This window comes from Gossypium arboreum, chromosome 9, assembly GCF_025698485.1.
Source record: "Gossypium arboreum isolate Shixiya-1 chromosome 9, ASM2569848v2, whole genome shotgun sequence".
Lineage (NCBI taxonomy): Eukaryota > Viridiplantae > Streptophyta > Magnoliopsida > Malvales > Malvaceae > Gossypium > Gossypium arboreum.
The window spans coordinates 4,577,584-4,603,747 of record NC_069078.1 but is presented as its reverse complement, the minus strand read 5'-3'; the positions used below and the strand labels follow the sequence as shown (position 1 = coordinate 4,603,747).

Genomic DNA, 26,164 nt, shown 5'->3' with positions numbered 1-26,164 from the left:
CAGTATTTGAAGAAGCTACTACAGCAGTTTGGCATGAACGAGCAGACAAAACCTGTAAGTACCCCGTTGGCTTCTTATTTCAAGCTTTCTGCACAACTATCTCCTTTGAAGAATATAGAATGAGAATACATGTCGCAAGTTTCGTATTCTAATGCAGTGGGTAGCTTGATGTATGCAATGGTGCGTACAAGACCCAACATTTCACAGGCAGTTAGTATAGTGAACAGGTATATGCATAATCCTGGAAAAGGACATTGGCAAGCTGTGAAATGGATTCTACGGTTTATTCAGAAGACCGTGGATGTTGGATTACTGTTCAAGCAGGATAATACACTTGGTAAAGGTGTTATTGGGTACGTTGATTCTGACTACGCCGGTGATTTGGACAAGCGAAGATCAACCACCGGTTATGTGTTTACACTTGCTGGAGGACCAATAAGTTGGAAGTCTACACTACAGTCTATAGTTGCATTGTCAACCACAGAAGCCGAATACATGGTTGTAACAGAGGCTGTAAAGGAAGCTATTTGGCTACAAGGTATGGTTAAAACTTTGGGATTGTTTCAAGAGCATATTAACGTGCATTGTGATAGTCAAAGTGCTATTCATTTAGCAAAGAATCAAGTCTATCATGCACGCATAAAGCATATCGACGTTGATTCCATTTTGTCGGAAATTATTGATGAGGGAAAATTTGTCTTTAGAAGATCAAGACTGCAGATAATCCCGCAGATATGATGACCAAGGTGGTAACAAATCAAGTTCGAAAATAATTGTTTGAACTTGATCAATATCCTACAAGTTTAACAGTTGAAGAAGGCACTATCAAGTATTGTTGTCAAAGCGAGAAGAATTGTGTGAAGATAAGATTATTCTAATCAAATCTTCAAGGTGGAGATTATTGACACCCATTGTTTGAAAAGTCAAAAATAATGGGTGTCAGTGGGCACCGAAAGTTGATTTGAAATTTGGCATTAAATAATTGCAATTTTGGTCCCTAATTGTATAGGGACTTTGCAATTTGGCCCTTGAACATCAACTATAAATAGGCCTAACCATTTCTCATATTCTTCATCCCATATTTGTTATTCTCTACTTAAAGCATTATTCTCTCTCCCTATTTGTAAATTTCACTTGTATTTTTGGAGTGAAATATATTTGGTAGTGCCCGAGGATGTAGGCAAAATTTGCCGAACCTCGTTAAAATTCTGGTGTTCTTTATTATTTATTTTTGCATATTTTGTGAGTGTGATTGTAGTGATTTATTGTGCTATTAAATTACGAGGGATATTCTGGCTAGGAAAGACCTAGTACTTAAATGATTCTCGTGATCCAGCTCTCTTTCTTGGGAATTGAACTTAGTATGATTTTTAATATAATAATTTTACTCTTTTACACGCTTCCGTGCAACAGTTGTAAAGAATAATCACCTTTGCTATCACTCATTAAGGATAGTGCTCACTCTTTGTTATCTCCTCCCTTCTAGCTTTATCGACAACTAGGATTGTATAAACTTAATAATTAATATAAATATATCTAAATAAAAATAAAAGACAAAATTAATTATAATTGATTATAATCACATATATCTTCATTCGATGTACAGTTTAAATTAAGTTTTTTTTATCACTTCTTTCATCCACTTGGTAATATAATTAAATTAATATTAAGTAATAAAATTTTAAAAATAATTTTATTTAATCTATAATATCAAGCTTTCTATTTTACAGTATGATTTGAAATATTTAAAAGGTTTGAAGGGAGGAACATAAATTATCCTTATTTCTTAATGCTATTGTAAAAATATTTGAGGGAATATAAAACAAATTAGGGGTCAATGCTCGACTCTCCCTTTTATTTGTCTCTATGAAGGGAGAACTCGTACGCGTAGCTGGAAAATTGTATCCAACAGTCTTTACAAATTAATGAATTAATCTCAAATCAAATGCACTTATACTGGAACTTCAAGGAAGGTGTGAGCAAATACTTTTCATTTGCTTCTCACTCAAACATCCTTTGTTTCTTTAAATCTTCATTCATTTCCCTCAAACAAAATAACAACGCAAATGGGTTTTCACTTACCACTTTACTCCATCCTCCTACTCCTCTTCCTGTTGTGCCCAGTATTACAAGCAGCAGAATCTCAAGAACCTGCCTGTGGAGAAGAAGTTTGTGGAAATATTACAATTCCATCCCCTTTTGGGATCCATAGAACCTGCTATACTAAACCTTGGTTTAGAGTGACTTGCAACCCAACCCTCAATGGGGTAAAGCCATTCATAAACGTAAATGGCATCGTTCTGGAGGTACTTGGAAAAGCCTCATATTCAAACGCCATTCTCATCAGCTATCCAGTTACTTACATTAATTGTGATCGTATAAACGAGGATAGTGTGAGGGTCAATCTCTCAGGCACTCCATTTTTCTTCTCAAGTGATATGAATTATTTCGGGTCAGTAGGTTGCGGAAATTTGGCTACTATTTCACGTAGCGAAGCTGATTCACTTGGCGGCTGCATTCAACCAAGGTGTGACAATGGTGTTTCTGAACCTGTCTGCTTTACTGAAATTACTGGAAATCTCACTTCCTATACCGTAAACATGACAGCCATGTATCCTGGCAGCAAACGATGCGCATCTGCTTTCATCTTTAGCCAGTACTCTTTCTCTTTCCGTAGTGCTTACTCATTACCCAGTGGCATCAATAATGGAACCAGGCATGTTCCCGCCGTGCTCAACTGGAATTCCAGCTATTGCGGTGAGGGAGGTCAGTCACGCGCTGTCACTTCAATTGCTTGGCTTTCATTATTCTTCTTTTAATTCAGCTAATATAATGATGATTTTGCTAATTGTTTAAAGTCAGTGTTTAGGATCATTCATTTTGTATATTAATATTTTTGGCTTTCAAAAATTTATACCTAAAAGTTTTGTATTCGAAAAACTTGAATTAATACTTAAATGAGATTAAATTAAATTAAATTAAATTAATTTTTAGAGGAGTTAAAATGCAAGTTTTATATTTATTCAAAGGTTAAAGTGTTTATGTTAAATTATTAATTCTTTTGAAAGAGGCGGAAAGGTGTAGTTTACTAATTTGTTCACTTAATTAGGGAGATCAATGACACCGTTGGCTTCATATATATATATATATATATATATATATATATATATATATATATATATATATATATAATTTTGAGTTAATCGAGTTGATAAGTCTTATTTTATCATTTCAACTCAATTTCAATTTTTTTAATTGAGTCGAGTGAAATAAAATTTGAGTCAAGTCGAATCTAGTGAAAATTTTCTAGTTAAATTAAAACTAAACATGTCAAATTAAAATATTGTTACAGATAACTAATTCCATATTAAAACACATAAATCTAAAACTATGTATATTTGAAAACTTTTCAAAAAATATTTTAATATGATAAACTTGAATCATTACTTAAATTATTTAGGTCCCAAAATTATTTTCTAGAAATTTTTAACTTTCTTTATATATTTTTAGAATTTTTAGAATTTTTAAATAATATAAATTTTGGAATTTTATATATATTTTGAAATTTGAAAATTATTTTGAATTTTTAAATTTATTTTGGATTTTTTATAATTTTGTTGAGAGACCAATTTGCTCATTTTAAACTTAATAGTGACCAAAAGATATATACACCAATAATCATTATTCAAATTATTCTAATTGTAAAATTCAACTCTATTCAAACTTGAAACTCAAATTACTTATTCGAGTTTACTTGAATAATTCGAATAACTCAATTTGATTAACTCAAAATTCAATTTTGTTTCTATTTTTTAAAATCTAATCGAGCTTTACTCACCCCTAATTGGATGTATATATATTTAGTAGATTTTACGATTTACTCCTTTTTTTGCTAAATCCACAGGATGCGGAAGACCAGGACTAGGACTTATTAACGTCAACATCTACAGGGTAGGGTCCTGCGGAAATGTTACTTTTCACTACCCCTTTAGAATGAAGGACCAAGATTATGAAACTGACAGTTGGTTTAAAGTAATTTTCAACAAAACCGCCAACGGGGGAAAAATTCCTTTCTTAAACATAAATGGCATGAATCTGCAAATACTAGACTTCGATTTTTTGAACAGCACCGTCAAGGTCAATCATCCGATAACTTACTTCAACTGTCGAAAAAACTATCACAATGGGATGAGTCTCAACCTAACTGGCACCCGCTTTTTCTACTCAGATTCCGATAACAGTTTTCGGTCTTCAGGTTGCGGTAATTTGGTTACTATTTTCAACAATGAAACAAATAATTTTATAGGTGGATGTTTGCAACCAAGTTGTATGATTAATAACGAGACTTCCTCCATTGCTAGATGTCTTGCTTATTTTCCTCATGGTCTCGGTTCATTCTACTTAAACATGAGTAGTAGGGTTGATTCTAGTGATTATAGGAGGAAAAGATCATGCGGATTTGCTTCCTTGATTTCTGATGACTATGATTTAGAAGATTTTGATATAAGTAGTACGACGCATGTCCCAACACAACTGCAATGGGGCACGCGAATATCTGAAGTGTGCCAGTTGAATGATAGTTTGGACACTTCTTGTACATCCGATGGTAAATATTGTTGGTCGAGGTTGAGCTCTAATCATCTATGTGTGTGTTATAAGAATACCGATCGCATTTATTCGACGTCATGCAAAGGTACAAATTATTTTTTTTAAGGAACTTTTTTTCTTATATCTATATTATCTTTTTATTTAACAAATTAAATTACATTATTTTAAGGGTATTCACATATTTTTAAATTTTTATATAAAATAAATAATAAATTTAAGATTGTGACATTTGAACCTTTCATGAAAAATTTTAAGAATTAACATTTATCATTTCAACAAGTGATTCATTTAATTTTGTATAAACTTTTAATAAATATGTCTATTACATAATTTTTCCAATCTCATTATGAGTGTACCTTAAATTAATATTATTTTTTAAAGGGCTATTTTAATTGGTGTCATCCATCACTTCAATCTCAACTCAGTTGAAAAATTATAAAAATCTATTACTTTTATAAAAGAACAAATATTATTATAAAAGTATTTTTATTATTTTATATTTTATCTAAAATCTACAGAAATGAGTATAATAAAATTTGAACAGAGACACCTTAATAGCTATTACTTAACTTTACTATTTCAATCTACTCTTTTCTTTTCTTTTTTATATATCAATATTTTTTAAAATATATTGTTACATAAGTTTTTTTTCACTCACATAGTAAGTATATCATAATATAGTTATTATTGGTTGAGGTATATCATGACTAAAATAAACTAATTAGTTGAAGATTCAAGATACAAAATCATATTTGATAAAGTATATAAAATTTCGATATATATATATATATATATAAGTGTATAAAAAATATGGAGAGTAATTCACTTACACGGTATAAAATGAAAGTTGTTTTACATTCTTTTGTATCACTTGATTAATATTTTAATAATTCAACTGTTGAATTCATGGTTATATTTGTATTTGTTATGCATGTAAATTTTAAACTGATTTGATATTTCTATCATATTGACCTACAATACTTAATATATTAATATATATTCAACGGTTGAATATTTTTACATTAAACAAAAATTTGAAACTTTATTATTTATATCAAATTTGACATAAATGATTTATATGAATAAAATATTAAATTCAATAGTTGGATTGTCAAAATATTAACCATACAAAGAGGTACGAAAGGGAGTAAAACAACTTTAGTTTTATACTTGATGTATTTAATTTTACACGGTTGAAATAAATTTCTAAAAAATATATACTTTTACAAATAATTATGCATATTTTTATTGGTAAAAATTCTTAAACACCTATAGTGCGAGAAATGTATATACCGCATGCATTAATTAATTAATATCTATTGCATTATATGGTTGAAGCATCTAAGAGTGCCTCTATTATAGGAATCGATTAAATTAGTCTCTCTTCTATTAAATGAATTAATCTAATCCTTCTATTATTAAAAAGAATCAAAGAAGACTAAATTGAAATATAATTAACATATATATTTTTAATAAAGTTAATTATATTTAAAGTTAATTAACTTATTTGATTCTTTTTAATAGTATAAGTACTAAATTGATCATTTAATAATGAAATAACTAATTTAATTCGATCTATATAGTATAAAGGACCTCTCAGATACTTTAACCGAATAATATGATTATAACTTTTTTTTATTCAATTCCTAAATGACAGATGGGTATTGTGGGGATTATCAGTATTGCCACAAGCTTTGTTTGAATACCCCTATGGGTTTTGGATGCGAGCTCAAAATACAAATTCAAAAGACTAGTAGCTTGACAAGTATTATTGTAGGTCGGTGTTGAATTTACACTTTTTGTTTTTGAAGTGAAATCACTATGGTTATTGGATTATGTCAATTTAAATAGTGATATATTTACTTTTGATAGTTATTTATCATTTAATTTATAAAAGTTAAATATCAAAACAATGGATGGTGCAAGAAGGTTCTCTTACTGGTCATTTAAAATGGAAAGCTATCAAATATGAATAAAACTTTATTGAAACATTCTCATGATTTTTTAACATGTATTTGAATTTTCAAATTTACCTTTTAACTATGTTTCTTATATCTATATAGGTTGCAGCACTGGTATTGGGACACTATTTCTACTACTCGCAACATGGAGTGTGTACAAAGTTCTCAAAAGAAAACAAAAGATCATGCTGAAGCAGAAATACTTCCAAAGGAACGGAGGTTTGTTACTGCAACAACATTTATCTAGCAATGAAGGTAATGTTGAAAAAATTAAGTTGTTTACTTCAAAAGAGATGGACAAGGCAACGGATCATTATAATAAGAACCGAATCCTTGGTCAAGGAGGTCAAGGGACTGTTTATAAAGGGATGCTAATAGATGGAAGCATTGTGGCTATTAAAAAGTCCAAAATGGTGGAAGGAATGAAATTTAGTGAAAATAAGATTGAACAGTTCATCAATGAGGTGATAATTTTATCTCAAATTAATCACAGGAACGTGGTTAAGCTTTTAGGATGTTGTTTAGAAGCTGAAGTTCCTCTATTGGTGTATGAGTTCATCCCAAACGGTACATTATATGATCTCATTCATAACCAAAATGAAGAATTACCATTGACATGGGAAACGCGTTTACGAATTGCGATTGAAATTGCCAATGCCTTGTTCTATTTGCATTCAGCTGCTTCTGCTCCTATTTATCATCGAGGCATCAAATCTAGTAACATACTTTTAGATGATAAATATAGGGTAAAAGTATCAGATTTTGGAACTTCAAAATCAGTTGGACTTGAACAAACACATCTAACCACTCGGGTGCAAGGAACTTTCGGATACATGGATCCCGAATATTTTCGATCAAGTCAATTTACAGAGAAGAGTGATGTTTATAGCTTTGGAGTTGTTCTTACTGAGCTTTTAACAGGACAAAAACCCATCTCCGCAGAACAATCAGAGGTCGTGAGAAGCTTGGTATCTTATTTTTTGGATTCAATGAAGGAGACTTCCTTATTTAACATTCTCGACCCAGTGGTAGTTAAGCATGGTTCAGAAAAGGAGATTATGGTTGTGGCTCTGGTAGCAAAAAGATGCTTGAATCTTAATGGAAAGAAAAGACCCACCATGAAACAAGTAGCAATGGAGCTGGAGTTGATTAAAGCTTCAAGTGGAAATGTTATTGAAGATCGTGGTGATGAAGAATCTGAAATAGATGACTTAATCCATTTATGGGAGACCAATCCTAGTTGTTCAATGTCTAGGACAATTATCACCGATCCTGAAACAATTTCTCTTGCTTGATAGCCTTTAGCTTCTCTATTTGTCACACTGGTCGAGTCTTGTAGTTGCCCAAGTATTTCGTACTTGTTTCACTCAATTCTATTTGATCTTTTGAAGGTATTTATTATACAAGTATTTGGTACTTTTTTCTTTCCTATGTAGATGAATTTATTAATAAAGAAGACCTCCAAACAGGGATACAAAATCCAAGGGTACCATCAATCAAAAGAAAGGTAACCCTAATTATCCACATCTCCTTTTGCTCTTCTTTATCCTTCTTTAGTTGACCTTCTTCTTCAGATATCTGAATTAGATGAAATAAGAATAGGTGATTAACTCATTACTGTAATAGTAAGCCTTTATTGAGCGAGAACAACTAAAGAAATCAAGGGATATTAACAGAATCCAACATACCCTTATCGCCATTTTTCGCCGATGCCATTACTGCTATGTCAACAACTCTCAAACCTTCAATTTCAACTCCTGCCGGAACCCCTCTGATTGTTCATATTCTTCTTTCAGATTTTTCCTGCAAATAAACAAACTAGCTTAGTCTCTTCTGTTGCCATAAAATTATAGGGGAATTGGATGGGACAAGTCAGCATTAAACATCCAATTCCATACGGCAATAACATCAAACAGAGAAAAGCCAAGAAAAACTATTTGAAACATACAAAAACACAAATCCAATCAAGGCTGCATATTGACAGGTAATTGAGCATCCACTACTCCCAGCATAAATATATATATATATATATATATATATAAATTGTGTAACATTAACAAAAAGTAATTTAAGAAATATATATTTATAATAAGTTAATATATTTTAATTACATCCAATAATTTAAATAAAAATGTTATTTTATGTTAATTAATACAATTAAAAATAAAATCTTAAAAAAATTAATTAAATATTAAATGCATAAAATCACACACAATACCTGTAATATTAAAAACTAGTAATATTAAATACTAGAGTTGTAAACCACTTGGATTTAGTTTAAATAAGCTTGTTTATCTTTAAGTTGAAGAATCCAAATTAAATTGGAGTAAATTAAATATGACATCTTAATACATAATTTCAAAAGCTTACAATTCAATTTGAATATTAGATTAATATTTTGAAATCGGATCGTTGATCGAACTAATCGACATCGTCGATTTTCAATCTGCTTGATTTAAATCAAGTAAATTATTAAAAAATATAAAAATAAAAATATTAATAATTATAAAATACGATTCAATCAGTTCAACTATTTTTAGCTTAGTTTGTAGATCACCTATTTTTTACCTTTCGGATCAATATTTCGATCGATTACCATCCAATCGATAGTCCAATATGATTTAAACAACATTACATTATAAATTTTTTACTTTATTTTTTAAAAAATTTACACCATTGAAGATTATATATATATATATATATATATATATATATATTACTTTTAATGAATTATAAACATTTACATATAAACACGTCAAGAAATAATAAATAAATGATAAATTTACTATCGATTTTAAAAATAATTTATGCTATTTAAAGGACCACATGAAAGCTGAAGACCACTCTTCCTAGTAGGACAAATGATGGAATAGGATCAAATTCATGTGTAAAGTGAATGACAATTTACAACAAATATAATTACAGATTCAACTTACCACAAAAACCTTAAAGTCGAGCCCTAAAGTAGATCGATTCTTGAAATTAGAGTTCGTGGTGTAGTCACTAAATTGTCATAGCATGCTAGGGATGAACCTAACAAGCTAGACACAAAATCTAAAAAGTGAAGTTGTCATTAATTAATTTGAGCTTGGTCGGTTAGTCACCTATCACCCAAAGTTTTAAGGCTAATCCTAAAATAAATATGTCGAAACCCATTTTTATTTTTAAAAACAATGGGGATCGACTTTTAAAAAAAATGTGGAGTCGCCACCAACCCTTTGGTTTAGGTGTGATTGGATCACCTAATAAAACATTTTAAAACAATTCTGGTTCATAGAAATTTAAAAATGGGTTCAGGAATCGGTTAAGCATGAGGAAGGGTTAGCACCCTCATTACGCCCAAAAATTGGTACCAAATTGATTTGATGCTGTCCTTATATCAAAAGTTTTAAAAGAAAAAATTTTCCGAAGTATGATTCTTTTTAAAATGCGTGGATAGTTCAAATTAGTGGTAAAAAATCTCTCGTTTCAAAAATATGCAGTATCATACCCAGCACGATTGGATACGATCCCTTATACCTTTCAAACGCGATTGATTTTCGACTTTTGAAAACTCGTAAACTAAAATTATAAAAGGTTATCCAAATATTTAGGGCCAGTTTGGCAATGCTTTTGAAAAGTACTGTGAAAAAGTGCTTTTGAGAAGTGCTTTTGAAAAGTTTAGTTTAAATTTTGAGTGTTTAGCATTGCTGTCAAAAAGTGCTTTTGAGAAATAAAATGTCTATTTTAGACATGTTATTATCAAGTAACAAATATGCATTTAAATAATATTTAAATTAGTTAATATTATTATATTTTAGTAAGAATATAAAAAAATTATTATAACTTCTTGTTAATATTTTAATATATAAAATATAAAATTTAAATATTTTAAAGCAATAAATATTAATTATTTATAAAATTTAATTAGAATATATAAACTATATTTTAAACATTTAAATATAACTATTAAATATTTGTAATTAGTATTTTAAAAATATTTTTTCTTTTAATTAAATGATTTTAACATATTTGTAATTAAGTACCAAGAAAAAAAAAGAGAAAGTACTATGTTATTGGAGGGGTGAAAAAGTAATTAAGCACTAAAAGTGCTTTTGGGAGAGGAAAAGCTAAAAATTTTAGCTTCTCCTTTTCAGAAGTGCTTTTCAAAAGCACTTCTGAAAAGCTAAAAATTTCAGCCAAAAGTAGCTTGTTCTGCACAGCTTTTCTTCTAGAAGTGCTTTTGGAGCCAGAAGTGCTTTTGAAAAGCAATGCAGAACTGGCCCTTAGTTCACCAGAAAAATCATACCCAGTACGATTGAGCACGATTTTCCGAACTCCCCAAATATTGGATATGGCTTTATTTTAGAATTTTTGAATGATAAAAAAAATTGAAAATTTGCTCAAAACACGTTTATCCGTTTTAAAATGGAATGCTTCATTGTATCAAAACATTTGTATGAAAAAAGGTTAATGAGCATGAAATAATAGGATACAACAAGTCGCAATTAACAAATCCACAATTATGTACAATTATTCTAAGTAAAATGACCAAATCTTAATCATAGATGACGAATAATCAATACAAAATGATATACAACAATAATTAACAGGACATAATATAAAATGATCCATAAAATATGTACAAAATGAAATGGAATTAGAACTTAGCATAGTATAGGACATTTTCAAAATAATGATGAATTAATTAACACATAAAATAAGTTGACAAATTGTTATGAAAACTAAAGATATATAATTATTTGACTTAAATATTGTAGAATAAAACATTTGAATCGAATAATATGCAAAACATTTCAAACACACATTTTAAAAATTGATAATATGCATGGTTGCTTAAATAACATATAAAATATAAAAGAAAAACATGATAGGATAGAGTGTACATAACAAAGAAAATCATATTTACAAAATACATAAATTTAGCGATGTATATTTATAAAACTGTATTTATAAAGGAAATTTAAAACAAAATATAACATAATTTTATATATAACAACTTGATTTGGATTGATGAAAATAATACATGTATAAGGATAATAAAATATGAGAGTATATACAATAAATAAATGGTACGACTTAAAATATAGTTCTTAAAAGAAACGCATTATACACATGAATAATTTTAAAGAAAAAAAATATATATATATATACGTAAAAGAAATATTAATTTGAAATCAATAATGTAGACTATAATAAAATAATTTAATATGGGTTATATACATATATTTTAGAAATAATTAAATGTTAGAATATCATGAAATAAAAATATGAATTGTAAAATTAACTTAATTTTATCACATACTATGCATTTAATAAAAATAATTAGGTACAAACTTAAAAAACTATATATTTAAAAATATCATGGTTTTAATAATGTATGTAAATTAAATATAAATATCAAAATATATGCTTAATGATAACTTAAATAATATATTAAATATGAAGAAATAATAATACATGGCCAAGTATAGTACACATAATAGATTTTCTTTTGAGACATGCACATATGATATATGAATAATTATTTATATAAACAAAATATGAAATTAATAATACATATAAAATTAGATTATCTTATAAATTATATACATACTATTATACTTACAACATTTAGAAGAGATACTAAATAAAACACTAAGATAATATAACATAAAGAAGCGTTTCAAGATGATAATTTTGTAAACACAAAATGAATTTCCCAAATAACCTTACATACATATTTAAATATTGAATTTTAAAACAATAAGTATTCTAAATACGAAAAAACCATTAAAATAATATATGTACAAATATACACAAAAATATTAACAAAATATTATATAAATTACTAAAACAATATAATGTAAAATAGCTTCAAAATAATAGTTATATAAAGTGAGAAACATAATTTAGCATGTATATATATGAAGAACCAAATGAATTCTCAAAATCATAGTGAACAGAAGACTTGATTTAAATAATATAACTGCCAAAGTAAAAAAAAAATTGAGTTAAAGGTTATGCAAAATAAAAGAACTATAACCTAATTGAAAATAAAATATAGAAGAAGCTGTTAACAAAGATTAAATTAATTTAAAAAATTAAACGAATTTTAAATAATACGTATCATAAATTAAAATCTCAATTAAGCTAGTACATGTACAACGTTGAATGCATGGTAGACTATACAAATAAAACTAAATTAAAATTGAGTTAAAATAAGAAGGAAAATTTAAAAATAAAACTATTAAAATCAAAATAGGGACTTAGACGTAATGCCTGCAAATGTATAAGGACCAGAATTGGAAATAATTTACATTTCAAAATGCTGAATTTAGTCGTGGATCAAATCGCGATAGTGTACAAATTCCCAGACGAAATAAAAAAATAAGTGTAGCATAGGTTGGATCCAATTGAAGATGGACATATGGGGGAAGGATCAGACGTGAAATAGCCCATTTAAGATAAAAAAAAGCGCAGATCCGACTTTTGCATCGGGTTTACACGCGGACTTTTCCATTTCAAAAAGCGCCACTTTCTACAAAAGTCTTAATGCCTTTTTCTCTTCTTTTAGATCAGCCATTTTTTAACCTAAATTAACAACCCTCAAAAATCAATTTGCTTGGGTTTTTTGCATCTGTCGAATCCACCATTTCATTTGGTGGTCAATGGCGCACCAGCAGCAATAGATGTTGCCTTTGGACCCCCTTTCTACTTCGATCTCAATGAAGTGAACGGAGATCGGTGGCCGATTCGCAAAGTGAGACTTGTTTTTCTCTTCTCTTTATTTTAAAACACAGATGATGAAAACAATGGCAAGAAAATATATAAAAAATAACAGAAGAATTAAAAAGACTAAAGAAAATCACCTTTTTAAAAATGCTTTTAAACTTTTCTATTCAATATCTGTATATTGTATGTGTGTATGCATACAGTGTGCGTAATATGCGTCCCTTTTACAGGTACATTTGACGGCTTTTTGTAGCCGGATTTACAGAGTAAAATAAAAAATAAAATTATATTTTCTTGCTGTCAATCGCTGTAAATTCTGTTAGCTTCTTTCTCGTGCATTCCTTTGCTGTTTATTTTCCTTCTTGCAGGTTCCGTTGACATAGAGGAACGGAGGTGCACGTGCGATGTAGAGAGGCCACTCGTGAAGGCTGCGGCACGAGGTTACTGACTTAGGGTTTCATTTTTTGAAACTGAAGCTTGGATTATTTGGGCCATTGGACTGTGTATTTTGTTGGGTTTAGGTTTTTTAATTTGAGCCCGTTATTTTTGGTTGTTGGGCTATGTAAGAAATGGACATTGGACTTTTTTATTATTATTATTTTTTATATTTTGATTTGTTTTTTAGTTTGTGTAAGCCCGGGCACAAATTGGGTCTTACAGCTGCCCCTCTTTGCTTATTGTCATGTAACGAGAATAGAGCAAAGACTTTAAATAGGGTCAATTTTACCCGGTTTTGCTTAATCTTGACTATAACCATAGGGAAATAGGACTGGTGACTTAAATCTGCCCCATTGCCAATATCCTCAATTTGCTCCGCAACTGCCAAGGGAGATAAGATCTGTAATATTCAGTTTGCTTCCTTGCTACCTCAGGAAGATAAGACTACAATTTTCAACCCGCTCTCTTGCTACCTCAGAGAGATAAGGTCTTGAGGCTTAAATCTGCTCCATTGCCGGTACATGGAGATAATATTTGCCTCTTCCAATCTTCAATCTTCAGTCTGCTTCCTTGCTACCTCAGAAAGATAAGACTTCAATCTTCAACCTGCTCTCTTACTACCACAGAGAGATAAGGCTTGGGCTTAAATCTGCTCCATTGCCGATACACGGAGATAAGACTTGCCTTTTCCAATATTCAATCTTCAGTCTTCTTCCTTGCTACCTCAAGAAGATAAGACTTCAATCTTCAAGCTGCTCTCTTGCTACCTCAGAGAGATAAGGTTTGGGGCTCAAATCTACTCCATTGCCGATACATGGAGATAAGATTAGCCATCTGCGAAGATCTGCTTCGCTGTAGCTTCAGGGAGATAAAATCTTCAATTCACAGTCTGCTTCCTTGCTACCTTAGGAAGATAGGACTTACTCTTCAACCTGCTCTCTTGCTACCTCAGAGAGATAAGGCTGGTGGCTTAAATCTGCCCCATTGCCAATACATAGAGATAAGATTTGCCTCCAATCTTTAGTCTGCTCCACTGTAACCTCAGGAAGATAAGACTTGTATATCGAGCTTGCCCCACTGCAACTTTAGGGAGATAAGGCTGGCGACTTAAATCTGCTCCATTGCCGATACATAGAGACAAGATTTGTCGTCTTTGGTCGGTTCCACTACTTCTTAGGGAAATAAGACCTACAATCTTCAACCTACTCCACTGCCACTTCAGGGAGATAAGGTTTGTAATCTTTGATCTATTCCACTGCAACTTCAGGGATATAAGATCTGACTTCACCGATGTTACTACACCGTCCTCTTGGACCTATCCTGTAGACTTGGTTTCATGTATCATGCTTATGCTAACTAATTAGGATGCTATGATCAAAATGAATCAAATACTCCTAATTAAACGTGATGCTTATGACACATAATTAGGATGCTATGATCAAAATGAATCAAATGCTCCTAACTAGATGTGATACTGATGTCAAATAATTAGGTCGCTATGATCGAAATGAATCAAATGCTCCTAACTAGATGTAATGCTGATGTCAAATAATTAGGATGCTATTATCGAAATGAATCAAATGCACCTAACTAAATGTGTTATGAATGATATATGAATGTAAAAATGAAAATGATCTTTTTTAAATGATCTTTCTTTTTTCCTTTTTTCTTTTTCTTTTTTTTTAAAAAAAAGCTTAAAGTATCATTGCTCATTGTTCACTAGAGCATTATCACTGATTTATTATGTTGTCATCTTGTTCAGCTGGTATTCTTGACAAAAAACCCAAAGAAACAATCACATTCTACTTAGCAAGCTTGCCCCGCTGTAATTCCAGAGTCCCTTACACTGTAACTTCTGGGACATAAAGTTTGAACTTCCCACTGCAACTTTAGGGGAATAATCATTTGATTTCTTCTATCCATCCTGCTATAACTCAGAGGTATAGGATCTTCAATTAATTTGATCTGTTACACCATTCCCTGGGTATAATGAATAGATGTATATGCCTGATATCTGCATGAATAAAGAATGCCATTTTTTTCTCAAGAATAACCCCATTGCTCATTCATTGCCCGGATTATAACACCAATGAATATCTTTGACAGAAAATCTAAGGAGATAATCTCATTTTGGGCTTTAAATATTTTCAACCCTTAAGCTTGGTGAGTTTTAAACAATAGTCCTATTTCAGGCTCTTGTATTATTTAGAAACTCCCCAAAGTAATATGCGAAACTTCCTTTATGAAAGTATTAATAGTCCAAAAATCATTATTTCAATGCAAAATGCTTGAAAAAGATCATAACCATGGACAAGAAAGGAATTAATTGAGAACATAGCTCGAAACAAGCAAGCAAATGCAACCAAGAAAGAAATCTATTAGGATGTGACCTGAAAAGAACAAGGTAAACAAAGATAACAAACAAAAAATAGGTAAAAATAGAAAGCTAAGTGCCCCAGATATCGCAGCTTGAGCTTCTCTGTACCAACTTCTTGAGGACCATTCTGAGCTCAATCTGTGTTTATGGGATCCGGAGTACTTTGTCAATGCCCCAAGACGTAACATTCTTCTTTCATTGTTAATTCAAGCATAGCAAGACTATTGTATGCCCCATTTTAATCCAAATCTGAGTCGCCCTTTTCGGGTTTTCAACTCAAATCCCCTTTGGTCTCAAAGCACCCTTTGTGGGTTTTCGCCCTGGCCTCTCATTTTTCTTTATTTTTCAATTTCTTTGATTGATTCTTTCTTTCTTTTTTTGATTTTTTCTTTTTATTTCTCTTTTTTTATTTTGATTTTTTTTAAGGTCTCAAGGCGCCCTTTGCGGGTTTTCACCTTAGCCTCTCCCATTTTAGGTAGAATACTCTTTGACTGCATTTTGAATTCCCGGAACTAGGCAAATCCTTTCAGTCAATATCAGTACTCCTCAAATATAGGCCGTCTTTACTACATAAGGTCCCTCTTGGTTCGGCATATTTCTTCTTTTGAAGTCCTTTTGTATAAGAAAGATCTTCTTCAACATCGAGTTCCCCTCATGGAGTTTTTATATCATTCATTTCTGGTGCATTGGACCATGATAGAATCTCCTCTCTTCGAATTCAATTGATCATATCAATTTTAGATCCATTTTGCCTTATCCAACGTCAACTCTGACAAGACTCGGAGAAAAAAACCTTGTCTTCAAAACCTATTTCAGTTCTGTAAATCAATGTGTTGCCCCGGTGAAGGTCCAGGCCCATGTTCGACAAATATAGAGGGTAAATGATAACTTCTTTGTGCCAATCCTTATAAGACTCAGTCATTTTTCACTATGACCCTTGTACTATTATTTGCTTTACCTTTTTTGTTTTTTATTTTTGTACTTTTGTTTTTCTTTTTGAATGCCTTTGCTGTACTGTGATATATTGTTTAATCTTTGAACAGATTGCACACTTTTGACATTGTGCAGCTTTATTTGAAAGTAATCATTTCTGTCATTACTTGTCACATCTTTTTTTTTGGGGATTTGATAATTATCAGTCTTGTAATATTGACATATGAAGCGACCTTCACCCTCTTCGTGGAGTAATCAATGGCTGTCAAGATGCATATTAGGCGAGAATGGCTCAATACATGCCCCATATAGAGAAAGTTTGTGAAGAAATGAATGAAGCTTGTTTCCCTAAATACAGCTTAACTAATGCAATCCCCTTCCATGGTGGATCAACAATACTCAAACCTCATGATTAGCGTGGCTACCATGAAACCATTAACATGTGTCCTTCTGGCACGGTATAGACATTTTGTATCATCCACAGATCTTAATATCTCAAGTATATCTCGACATTATCATATGAAAACATCTTTGAATTATTGAAGTAACTCAAAGGCGATTCATTTTGTCCTTGTGGTGACTCAGGTTTCAATCTTTGTCCCTTGCTCACAATGTCCATTGACCCTTCGTAAAGTAGGATCCGTTTTTTTCCATCTTGTTCTATCGTCCTTAACAAATCAGGAAATAAGTCACAATCTCTGTCATCTTCAAAGTCCTGAGATCCGCTTAAACACATATCTCACCCCAAAAGGAAGTCAATTACAGCGTTGCTCATGTCATTGATATCTGGGGATCTATTGTAGGTACAAAGGCAAATTCCGAAGAATAAATGATTCTAAGAATAATTATTTGTATAGTATGATCATGAATAAAGAATGAAAGCATATTTGAAAATGGTCCAAAGAAAAAAAGAATATAAAAAGAATGAAAGAAAAAAGAATGTATTTTATTGAAATAAAAATTTTGGACACAAGCCTATTTCACAAAAGGATTCTTATTGCCCCTAGGCTAAAAATAACAAGCGCGTTTTGAACATTACTTTAGATTAGCTCTAAAAATACAGGGATCTTTTCCACAGTCCTATTGCTTAAAACACCCCCAAATACATAAAGGTTTGGAAACTTTTATTCCCTGGACCTCTCCTTGGATATGTCATTCAAATTCTCTTTGATAATTAGTGGTTATAACCCTTGGCTGACTTATGTTGACCAATTCGGACGATTGAGCACGATAGCACTATAGCACGCACAATAATTGCCTGCATCAATACCTTCAACACCAATTTATTTTACACAAACACCATAGCACGCACAATCATATTAAACACCGATGTCGCCAGCAACATCGACACATCTATTATCACTGACAATTCCCACCTTTTATTCCCAATCAGCCTATGCAACACCATACAGTCATCTGTCGATAGTGTCGCAAAAACCCCCAGTATTATTTTTCTTCCAAGGTGGATCATCCTCACAACTATTGACTCAAATAGAGGGATGTATAATGGGCGGCTAAGACATAGTCGTAGTCAACCACGAAGGAAGGAGATGAATATGGCAATCAACCCCGACGTGCACATGAAGATGAAAACGAAGTTGATGAAGAGCCACCAACCCAAATAGTGTGACAGAACCTTGATGATCATTCTATGATTCACTAAACTAGACTACGATCACGACAAAGGCAAGCGCATCTATCAAATGATAGTATAGCTATGGTGAGTTCAGAATATCGTATCCACTAGGACTAAAAGTACTAGTATTAACTATCTTTCTATTGTTTAGCCTAAAATAAAAGGGATTTGTTTTAATCTAAAATTAACAAAACTAATTAACTAATGAACGTGACAGAAAGCGAATTGGGAAAAATACTTGAAGAAAACTTATAAGGAAGACAATACCCAGGAAAGAATACTTCACTTATTATTCTAACTCTGAATCAAACGATTTATTCACTTGTCTTGATCCGTAGAAATCCCTAAATTATGTTAATATCTCTTTCGAGACTAAGAACAACTTACTCTAGGTTGATTAATTGAAATCACTTTCTACTTAAAACCCCTATCATCGCATTAACTCGATTTATGGATTCCCCTATTAGATTTGACTCTAATCCGATAGATTTATGTCGTCCTATTTTTAGGATTGCTTGCAACTCCGCTTAATTATGCTAGATCTACTCTTAAACAGGGACTTTTGCTCCACTGAATAAGCACATCAAACTTGGAATAATATCCTGAAAATATTAAAACAAGGATTAAGAACACATAATCAAGAACAAGAACAAGTATTTATCGTGTAATTTAGATAATTAAATAATAAGATCCATCGTAGGTTTCATTCTCTCTAGGTATTTAGGGAGTTTAGTTCATAATGTAAAAAGAAAACATCTCAAATTTAGAAAAACAACAAGACACAAAAAACCCAAATAAAATTCGAGAGAAATTTGAATGGAGATCTTCAATCTTGAGGTGGATCTGCTTCTGAGATGATTCCAACTGCTTCCTTCGAGTAATTTCTGCTTTCTACTTTGTGTGTCCCCTTAGGTCTTCTTCTAGTAAGTATTTATAAACTTTTGAATGCTCAGAAACCCTAAAAATTGGCTTTTTCTGCATGCTTGGGAAACAAGGAGCGATATTGACACGGGCTGGCACATGGGCATGTGGCCTGCCCGTGTGGATCCTAAAAACTTAGATTTTGGCCCCTTTTTCGTTCCGTTTGCTCCCAAATGCTCTCCTAAGTATAGAAACATGAATTTAAGGGATTAGGAGCATCAAATTCACTAATTTACATCATTAATCATCCTTAAACGCATTAAGAATGGAATTAAAAGATGTTATATTTATGGTTTATCAAATATCCCCACACTCAAGCATTTGCTTGTCCTCAAGCAAAATCCTCAACTCACAATTAAAATTAATTCTTCTCAACTTATAATTTTCATGAATAATGTTTCGAAATAATTCACAAATAATCATGCATTAAAAATTCAACTAAAAGAGCCCTAAAGATTCAAACAATCCAAGTCACACATTTTTTTAAGATATGAAAACATAGGTATCTCCCCTTATCTAAGTAATTACCTTTAATTCAATATCGACAAGATTTTACATCCTCACTAAAGATTCACTCAAATCACTCAAAATGTTTAAGGTTCAAAAATTAAGCACTCAAAAGTCAATTATAAAAGTCATTACCATAGGCTTGCATGAAAATCAAATCTCCACCACTATAAAATGAGATTATAAACAAATCAAAAGGTCTTTAAAAGGTTGTAATAGGGATTGGGTTGAAGGTGTGGATAAAGGCCGAAAAGAGGGTCAGAATCGAGATCAAATTGATAAATTGCCAAGCTAGAAAAATAAACTAATGCTAATTTACATCAATCAAAACTTATTCACTAAAAACACGAGCTTCTCATAATATGAAGTTTAACTGTTCAAGCTCAAAAATCATAAAACTAAGTAATAATCAATAAATAAAAACATGTATGTATCTTCTTATTTTTTTTCTTATTTTTTTGTTTTTTTATCAAAAACAAATAACTTATCAAATGAAACAGAAGAACATAGATAGGCAATTCATCAAATCAGATCTCGACAAAAATGGTATCAATAAAATGGGAAAATTTCTCAATGAATCAAAAATAATGAGTTATGGGTTAACATTAATGGGTAATCAAGAAATGGTGTGGTAGGCTCAAAGGGGTTCACTAAAGGTTAATTATGAATGTAGGCTTTTATGGGATAAGTGGGTTAAAACCTAAGTGCCTTTATCATCTCAGTATATCAAACCAAAGGTGTGGTCTCAACATGTATAATCGAAGCAAGTTCTAGAATAACAATTCAATATTGATGCACTCATAACCAATAAAAAAGTGAGCACAAAAAGTGTATGCTCTAAAGGTTCAAAATCTCTCAAACATTATGGTTTATGATGTCAATCTTGCGAATTTCAAATTTCAAGGTAATACCTCAATTTTGGGAAACAACCTAAAATTTTTAATTCTGAAAATAGACTTATCATGCTTTATTCTCTACTGTCTTAAATTTTAAACCATCAATGCACAAATGCCTATGAATTTAATCCAAAACATATCAATAAAAATCACAAATCGAAGAAAAATTTATTCGAATAGTAACATGAGAAAATTACTTAAACACAAGACATAATTCAGGGATTTTCTAATAATTCTATAGATAACCTCCCCATACTTAAGATGTACATTGTCCTCAATGTACAAACATATATAATCACAGTATAAACAAAATATCATAAGAGAGGGAGAAAACTGAAACAGCCCTGAATATTGGATGAAATCTCCAGAATAGTGAAAAGCGGAATTGTAGTCAAATTTAAATGTAACTCATGATTCCGAGCAAACTAACAAGAAAATAAACAAAAATAATAAAGAAAATTAAGGGGTTATAACTCAATTAGAAACAACATGTAACGCCTAAAAAATTTAGTGTCTTTATTTTTGCAAGCTTTGACATTAATATCATGTTTTCTTTATGGTCTAGTAATCTGGGTATGTTTAGGGGTTTTTAGGAAGCTTGGGTTCAAGTATGGCCTTTGGCAAGATTTTGATTTTTGCTCTTCTGGAAACCTGGATGTTAGCTGATAGGGCATATTTTAAGTTGTGTTTGTTTTGTGACACAAGAGATCTTGTGGCTTGGTGGCAAGTATGACTGGGCATGGTGAGAGCAGGAGTTAGAATTCCATAATAAGCATTGGGATTTTATTTTGCTATTTGGGTGTCAAGTCTTTGTGGTGGATTCGAACTCTAAGGAGTGGTTGTAGACTTTGTAAAAGGGGAGGAGTATCATGGGATAAGATGTTGGTTGTTGGGGATTTGGAGGAGGAAAATGTGGAGAGATAAGGGGAGAAAATCGTGGAGTTGGTGAGGGGAAGAGTTGTAGCCAAATTAGGGAATTTGAGTGTGCAATTTCGGCTAGGGAACTCATTTTTGGTGTTTTTTTGACAATTGGTGGGTGTGGGAGCCGGGTTTCCTCTTTGACATTTTAAGATTTGTTCTTTTGACCTTTTTGGCTTCTTTTCTCCTTAGTGTCATTTTCACAAGTGACCATTTGGACTCTTTTTCTTTTGTTGGCATTGTCTTCAGGTTACATTCTTGTTACCTTGCTGAATTTCCCATTTCTCTTCTTTTCAAAATAGCCGAATATAGTCTCTCTTTCTTTCTCTAAGTCATTTCAATCTTTCTTTTGATTTTCTCTAAGCCGACCATTTTTTCTTCTTCTTCTCTTTAAGTTTCTTGTCTGCCACTTAGTGTTGTGGGATTATTTCGGTACACTGGAGTGTGGTGGTATCGATTTCATAAATATTTTGGTAATCGATAAGTACTCGTAAGATCTCCTTTTACTATTCGGTCAATTCTATATGTATTCAATTTGTTTATTAGACTCTGTTTTAGGGGAAGCCGAATGTTATGTTTTCTTCTTATCGATGCTAATTGCAATTCTTATTTATTCTTCATGGTGCATTGAGCGATGGTTCTAGGGATCTCAATGGAGTAAGGTGATCGTGAAGCCATAGAGCTTTTCTATTCATGAAGCCATAGAGCTTTTCTATCTCTTATCATTCTTTTAAGGTAAACTCAACACCTTGTTTTAGATATTGGCCGAATACTCAAATGGGTTATAGGGAAACATTCTTTTAACAAGAAACTATTATGGTGTAGTTAATCGTCAGGTTGCAAGGGTTGTTTTGGCTGGCGATTTTGGAGGGATTAGTCCAGAGCATCTAATCGTGGTAGGTGATGACTGTTTGATCGTGGTTTTAGTTCTTGAGAATATTAACAGTTGTAAGACTGAATAATTAATTTGGATGATGTAGGTTGGTGTTCAAGGGGTGATTCGTAGGCTTTCACAAACAGGTGTGTAACTGTACATCCAATTTTTCTACTGTTTAAATGTGGGATAAAGGTGTGTATTCACACCACTACGTTACTGTGAATCGGCAAAAGCTGAAAAGCCAGAAAGCCGAAACAACTTATATTAGTAGGTAATCTAATTGATCCATAATCTAATCTAAATTGAGAAAATCAATTAAAAGACTATTATCCCATCTATCAAGTCCAAGTAGGAGATACATTGTCTTGAGTATCGAAGCGGGTGACTCCAGCAAGATAGAGACATAGGTAATATTGTCTGGATTGACAATACATCAGACAAGACCCAAATAGAATAATTCCTAGATCCATTTATGGATTTATTCACTTGTGGCGTTCATAGTGTGGCTTACTTCAATCCGGAGTAAGTGACGGACTATGTGTGTGTAACTCGTATACTTTGATGTACCGAAAGCATAAGTTCAACCTGTAGTTGAGTCGAAAGCTAGTACATTGGATATAGGACTTCTACATGATATAGTTTCACTTCCAATAATGAAATTCATAGTCCGATAAAGGGTAAATGATATCCTCTCATTGGCATTACATGATAGATGGAAAAGCCACGTAGCCACGGGTAATGTCTAGGACAAATAATTTAATTACTATGTGTTAGTAATTGACTTTTTCATGAAGATGTAATGGTTACCATGAGATAAAATAGAATCGTATTGGGTAAATGGATTTAACATAAAGAGATTAAGGATACCCTATGAGGGTAACACACATAAGACAAGGTAATTGGACAAGCACTTGATTAGTAGTTATCGTAATGATATATAATAAGGAGAGCTCGGTCATGGTACTTTAGTGGAATGACTCAATGACTAAATAATGTTAGTAGACGAAGAGTCAAAACTTAATTACACATCATTTGAGTACTAATTATATATGTCCAATTGGTTTCTCCGTTAGCTCAGTATAACCTTGATGGTTTGCATTTGAATTGATTAGATGAATATATGAAAACAATGAATTAGAGAAATATATTGCAAGTATCACTATCCACAGTGAATGTGCTTTCTTGCTATGAGCAAGAGATGATTTAGAGATTAAATTAATTTCTTCGAAATATTATTTTATTGGTTGTAATTAAATAATTTAAGTTTGAAGTGAAACCTAAATTAAGTAGTCATCCCAGTCTTGTTGAAAAGGTAATTAAATTTGTTTACTTATAGATTCTAGTATGGTAAAGTTGTCATGACTTTAACAGAATTAGCATTGCATTGAGAAACTAATTCAATTAAAAAATTAAAAAATTTCAGTCAAAAGTATGATAAAGAGAGAAACGCGAGAGCTGCCTTTCTATTCAAAGCATTCCTTATTTGAATATGGCTAAAAATCTCTCCAGATAATTTTAAGGGATAATCTTTAAAACTAATCATCTTTCCAAAAATGTAACCTAAGTTAAATCCCAAAATTTTTCTTTAGTTGAATTTATTAAATACTATTATTTAATAAATTTGATAAATTAATTTTCAAACCATATAAAATATATGTGATTCACAGTATTTTAAATGGGCTTCTCTTTATATGTGCGTCCAATACACCCATATATGTAAAGTACATTTATTTAACCTTGTCGAAATAAATTACTAAGAACATTTCTCATATGATAGGTTGAATATAAACCCAATTATCTTGGATTCTACTTATTCTAACTAGAGGGTATGATTCAGTAGGATATTGTAACGTTGCAATAATATTAAAAATAGTGAGTCACATATAGCAATGTATCAATGACCCACAAAATTTACACTCAAATTTACACTCAGAAAAGTTATATCACGAGCCCGAATTTGAGTGTTAACTTTTAAGTTAGTCGTGGTTGAACATAACTTTTTTGTTGATAATATAATCAAGTAGTATATCTTTTTGTTCATGATATTCAGATTAAACACAAGTCATGAAATAATCACACTTGGATAGCCGAATCTTTTATTTCTTGATTCTCGAGTAAACTAAGATAAATAAATGAGTATGATATCACATATCAACTCTTTTGTGTACGGCCATGCATTTCTAGCCTTAATCAAGGGGCCTGAGTTATCGCTCCCATTATGTAGAATGAATAAATCCTATCTTAGTCATACATATTCCTCTACATGAATTGTGACATGCCAGGAATGGACTTTATAGTGCAACCATTTACGGAAGACATTTGGATGTGCCAAAGTATGTAGTTGTCTATGTTGGAACTACGATGACCTGTCGTCTAAGAATCTTACCTACTATTATCACTATGAGAATTGTTGTGACTATTACATAAAAATCCAAGAAGCATTCTCATGACGGTAGTGGTGGAGCCTAAATTTTTTTTTTGGGGGGGGGGAGTCAAAATTAAATTGTATATTTTTACGATAGTATCGTAAAAAATGCAATTTCATCATTTTAATAGCCTATATCTTTATAAATTTTAAAAGGTTAAATCAAATTTTTTTATCATTTTTGGGGTCCAAAGTGCAATTTTATCATTGCTAATTTAAAATTTTATAAATTATAAAGGGCTTAAATTAGAATTTTACCATATTACGGGGGGAATGACCCCCTGGGTCTCCACTACGCTCCGCCACTGCATGGCGAGTCAGTTCAATACATTGTTCTCTAACATGTACTTATGCATTGACTTTGAAATCCTCATGTCAATGACAACACTTTGTTATCAATCAACTACATATCAATCTCAATGCATTATTATTGTCCAAGCCTACAATAATACTTGACTAAGGACATTTAATAATAGTTCTATTATTCTTAGGACTATATTATTAAACAGTTTATTTAATACACTGAAATAAAAACTAAAATAACAATGATAATGCTTTTTATTAAATTGGGTGAGCAAGTATATGATTACTGTCGAAACCCTTTTTCATTTTTTAAAAACAATAGGGATCGACTTTTGAAAACAAAAATGTGTAGTCGCCACCAATCTTTTTATTTAGGTGTGATTGGATCACCTAATAAAACATTTTAAATCAATTTTGGTCTACACAAATTCAAAGATGGGTTCGGGAGTCGGTTACGTATGAGGAAGGGTTAGCACCCTCACTACGCCCAAAAATTGGTACCAAAGTGATTCGATGCTATCCTTATATCAAAGATTTTAAGAAGAAAGATCTTTTAAAGCATGATTCTTTAAAATGTTTGAATAGTTTAAATTAGTAGTCGCAAATCTCTCATTTCAAAGATATGCAGTATCATACCCAGTACGATTGGA

At 31.4% G+C, this 26,164-nt stretch overlaps 1 protein-coding gene across 1 annotated transcript; it reads left to right on the top strand.

Moving 5' to 3' along the window:
• Positions 1-6,667: 6,667 nt before the first annotated feature.
• Positions 6,668-7,864, top strand: LOC108455050 (wall-associated receptor kinase-like 22; the record flags this gene model as incomplete). The annotated part of the gene is made up of 1 exon (XM_017753664.2): positions 6,668-7,864. A coding segment is annotated over one exon (1,197 nt), but the record flags the coding sequence as incomplete, so codon positions are not given.
• Between the last annotated feature and the right edge of the window lie 18,300 nt (positions 7,865-26,164).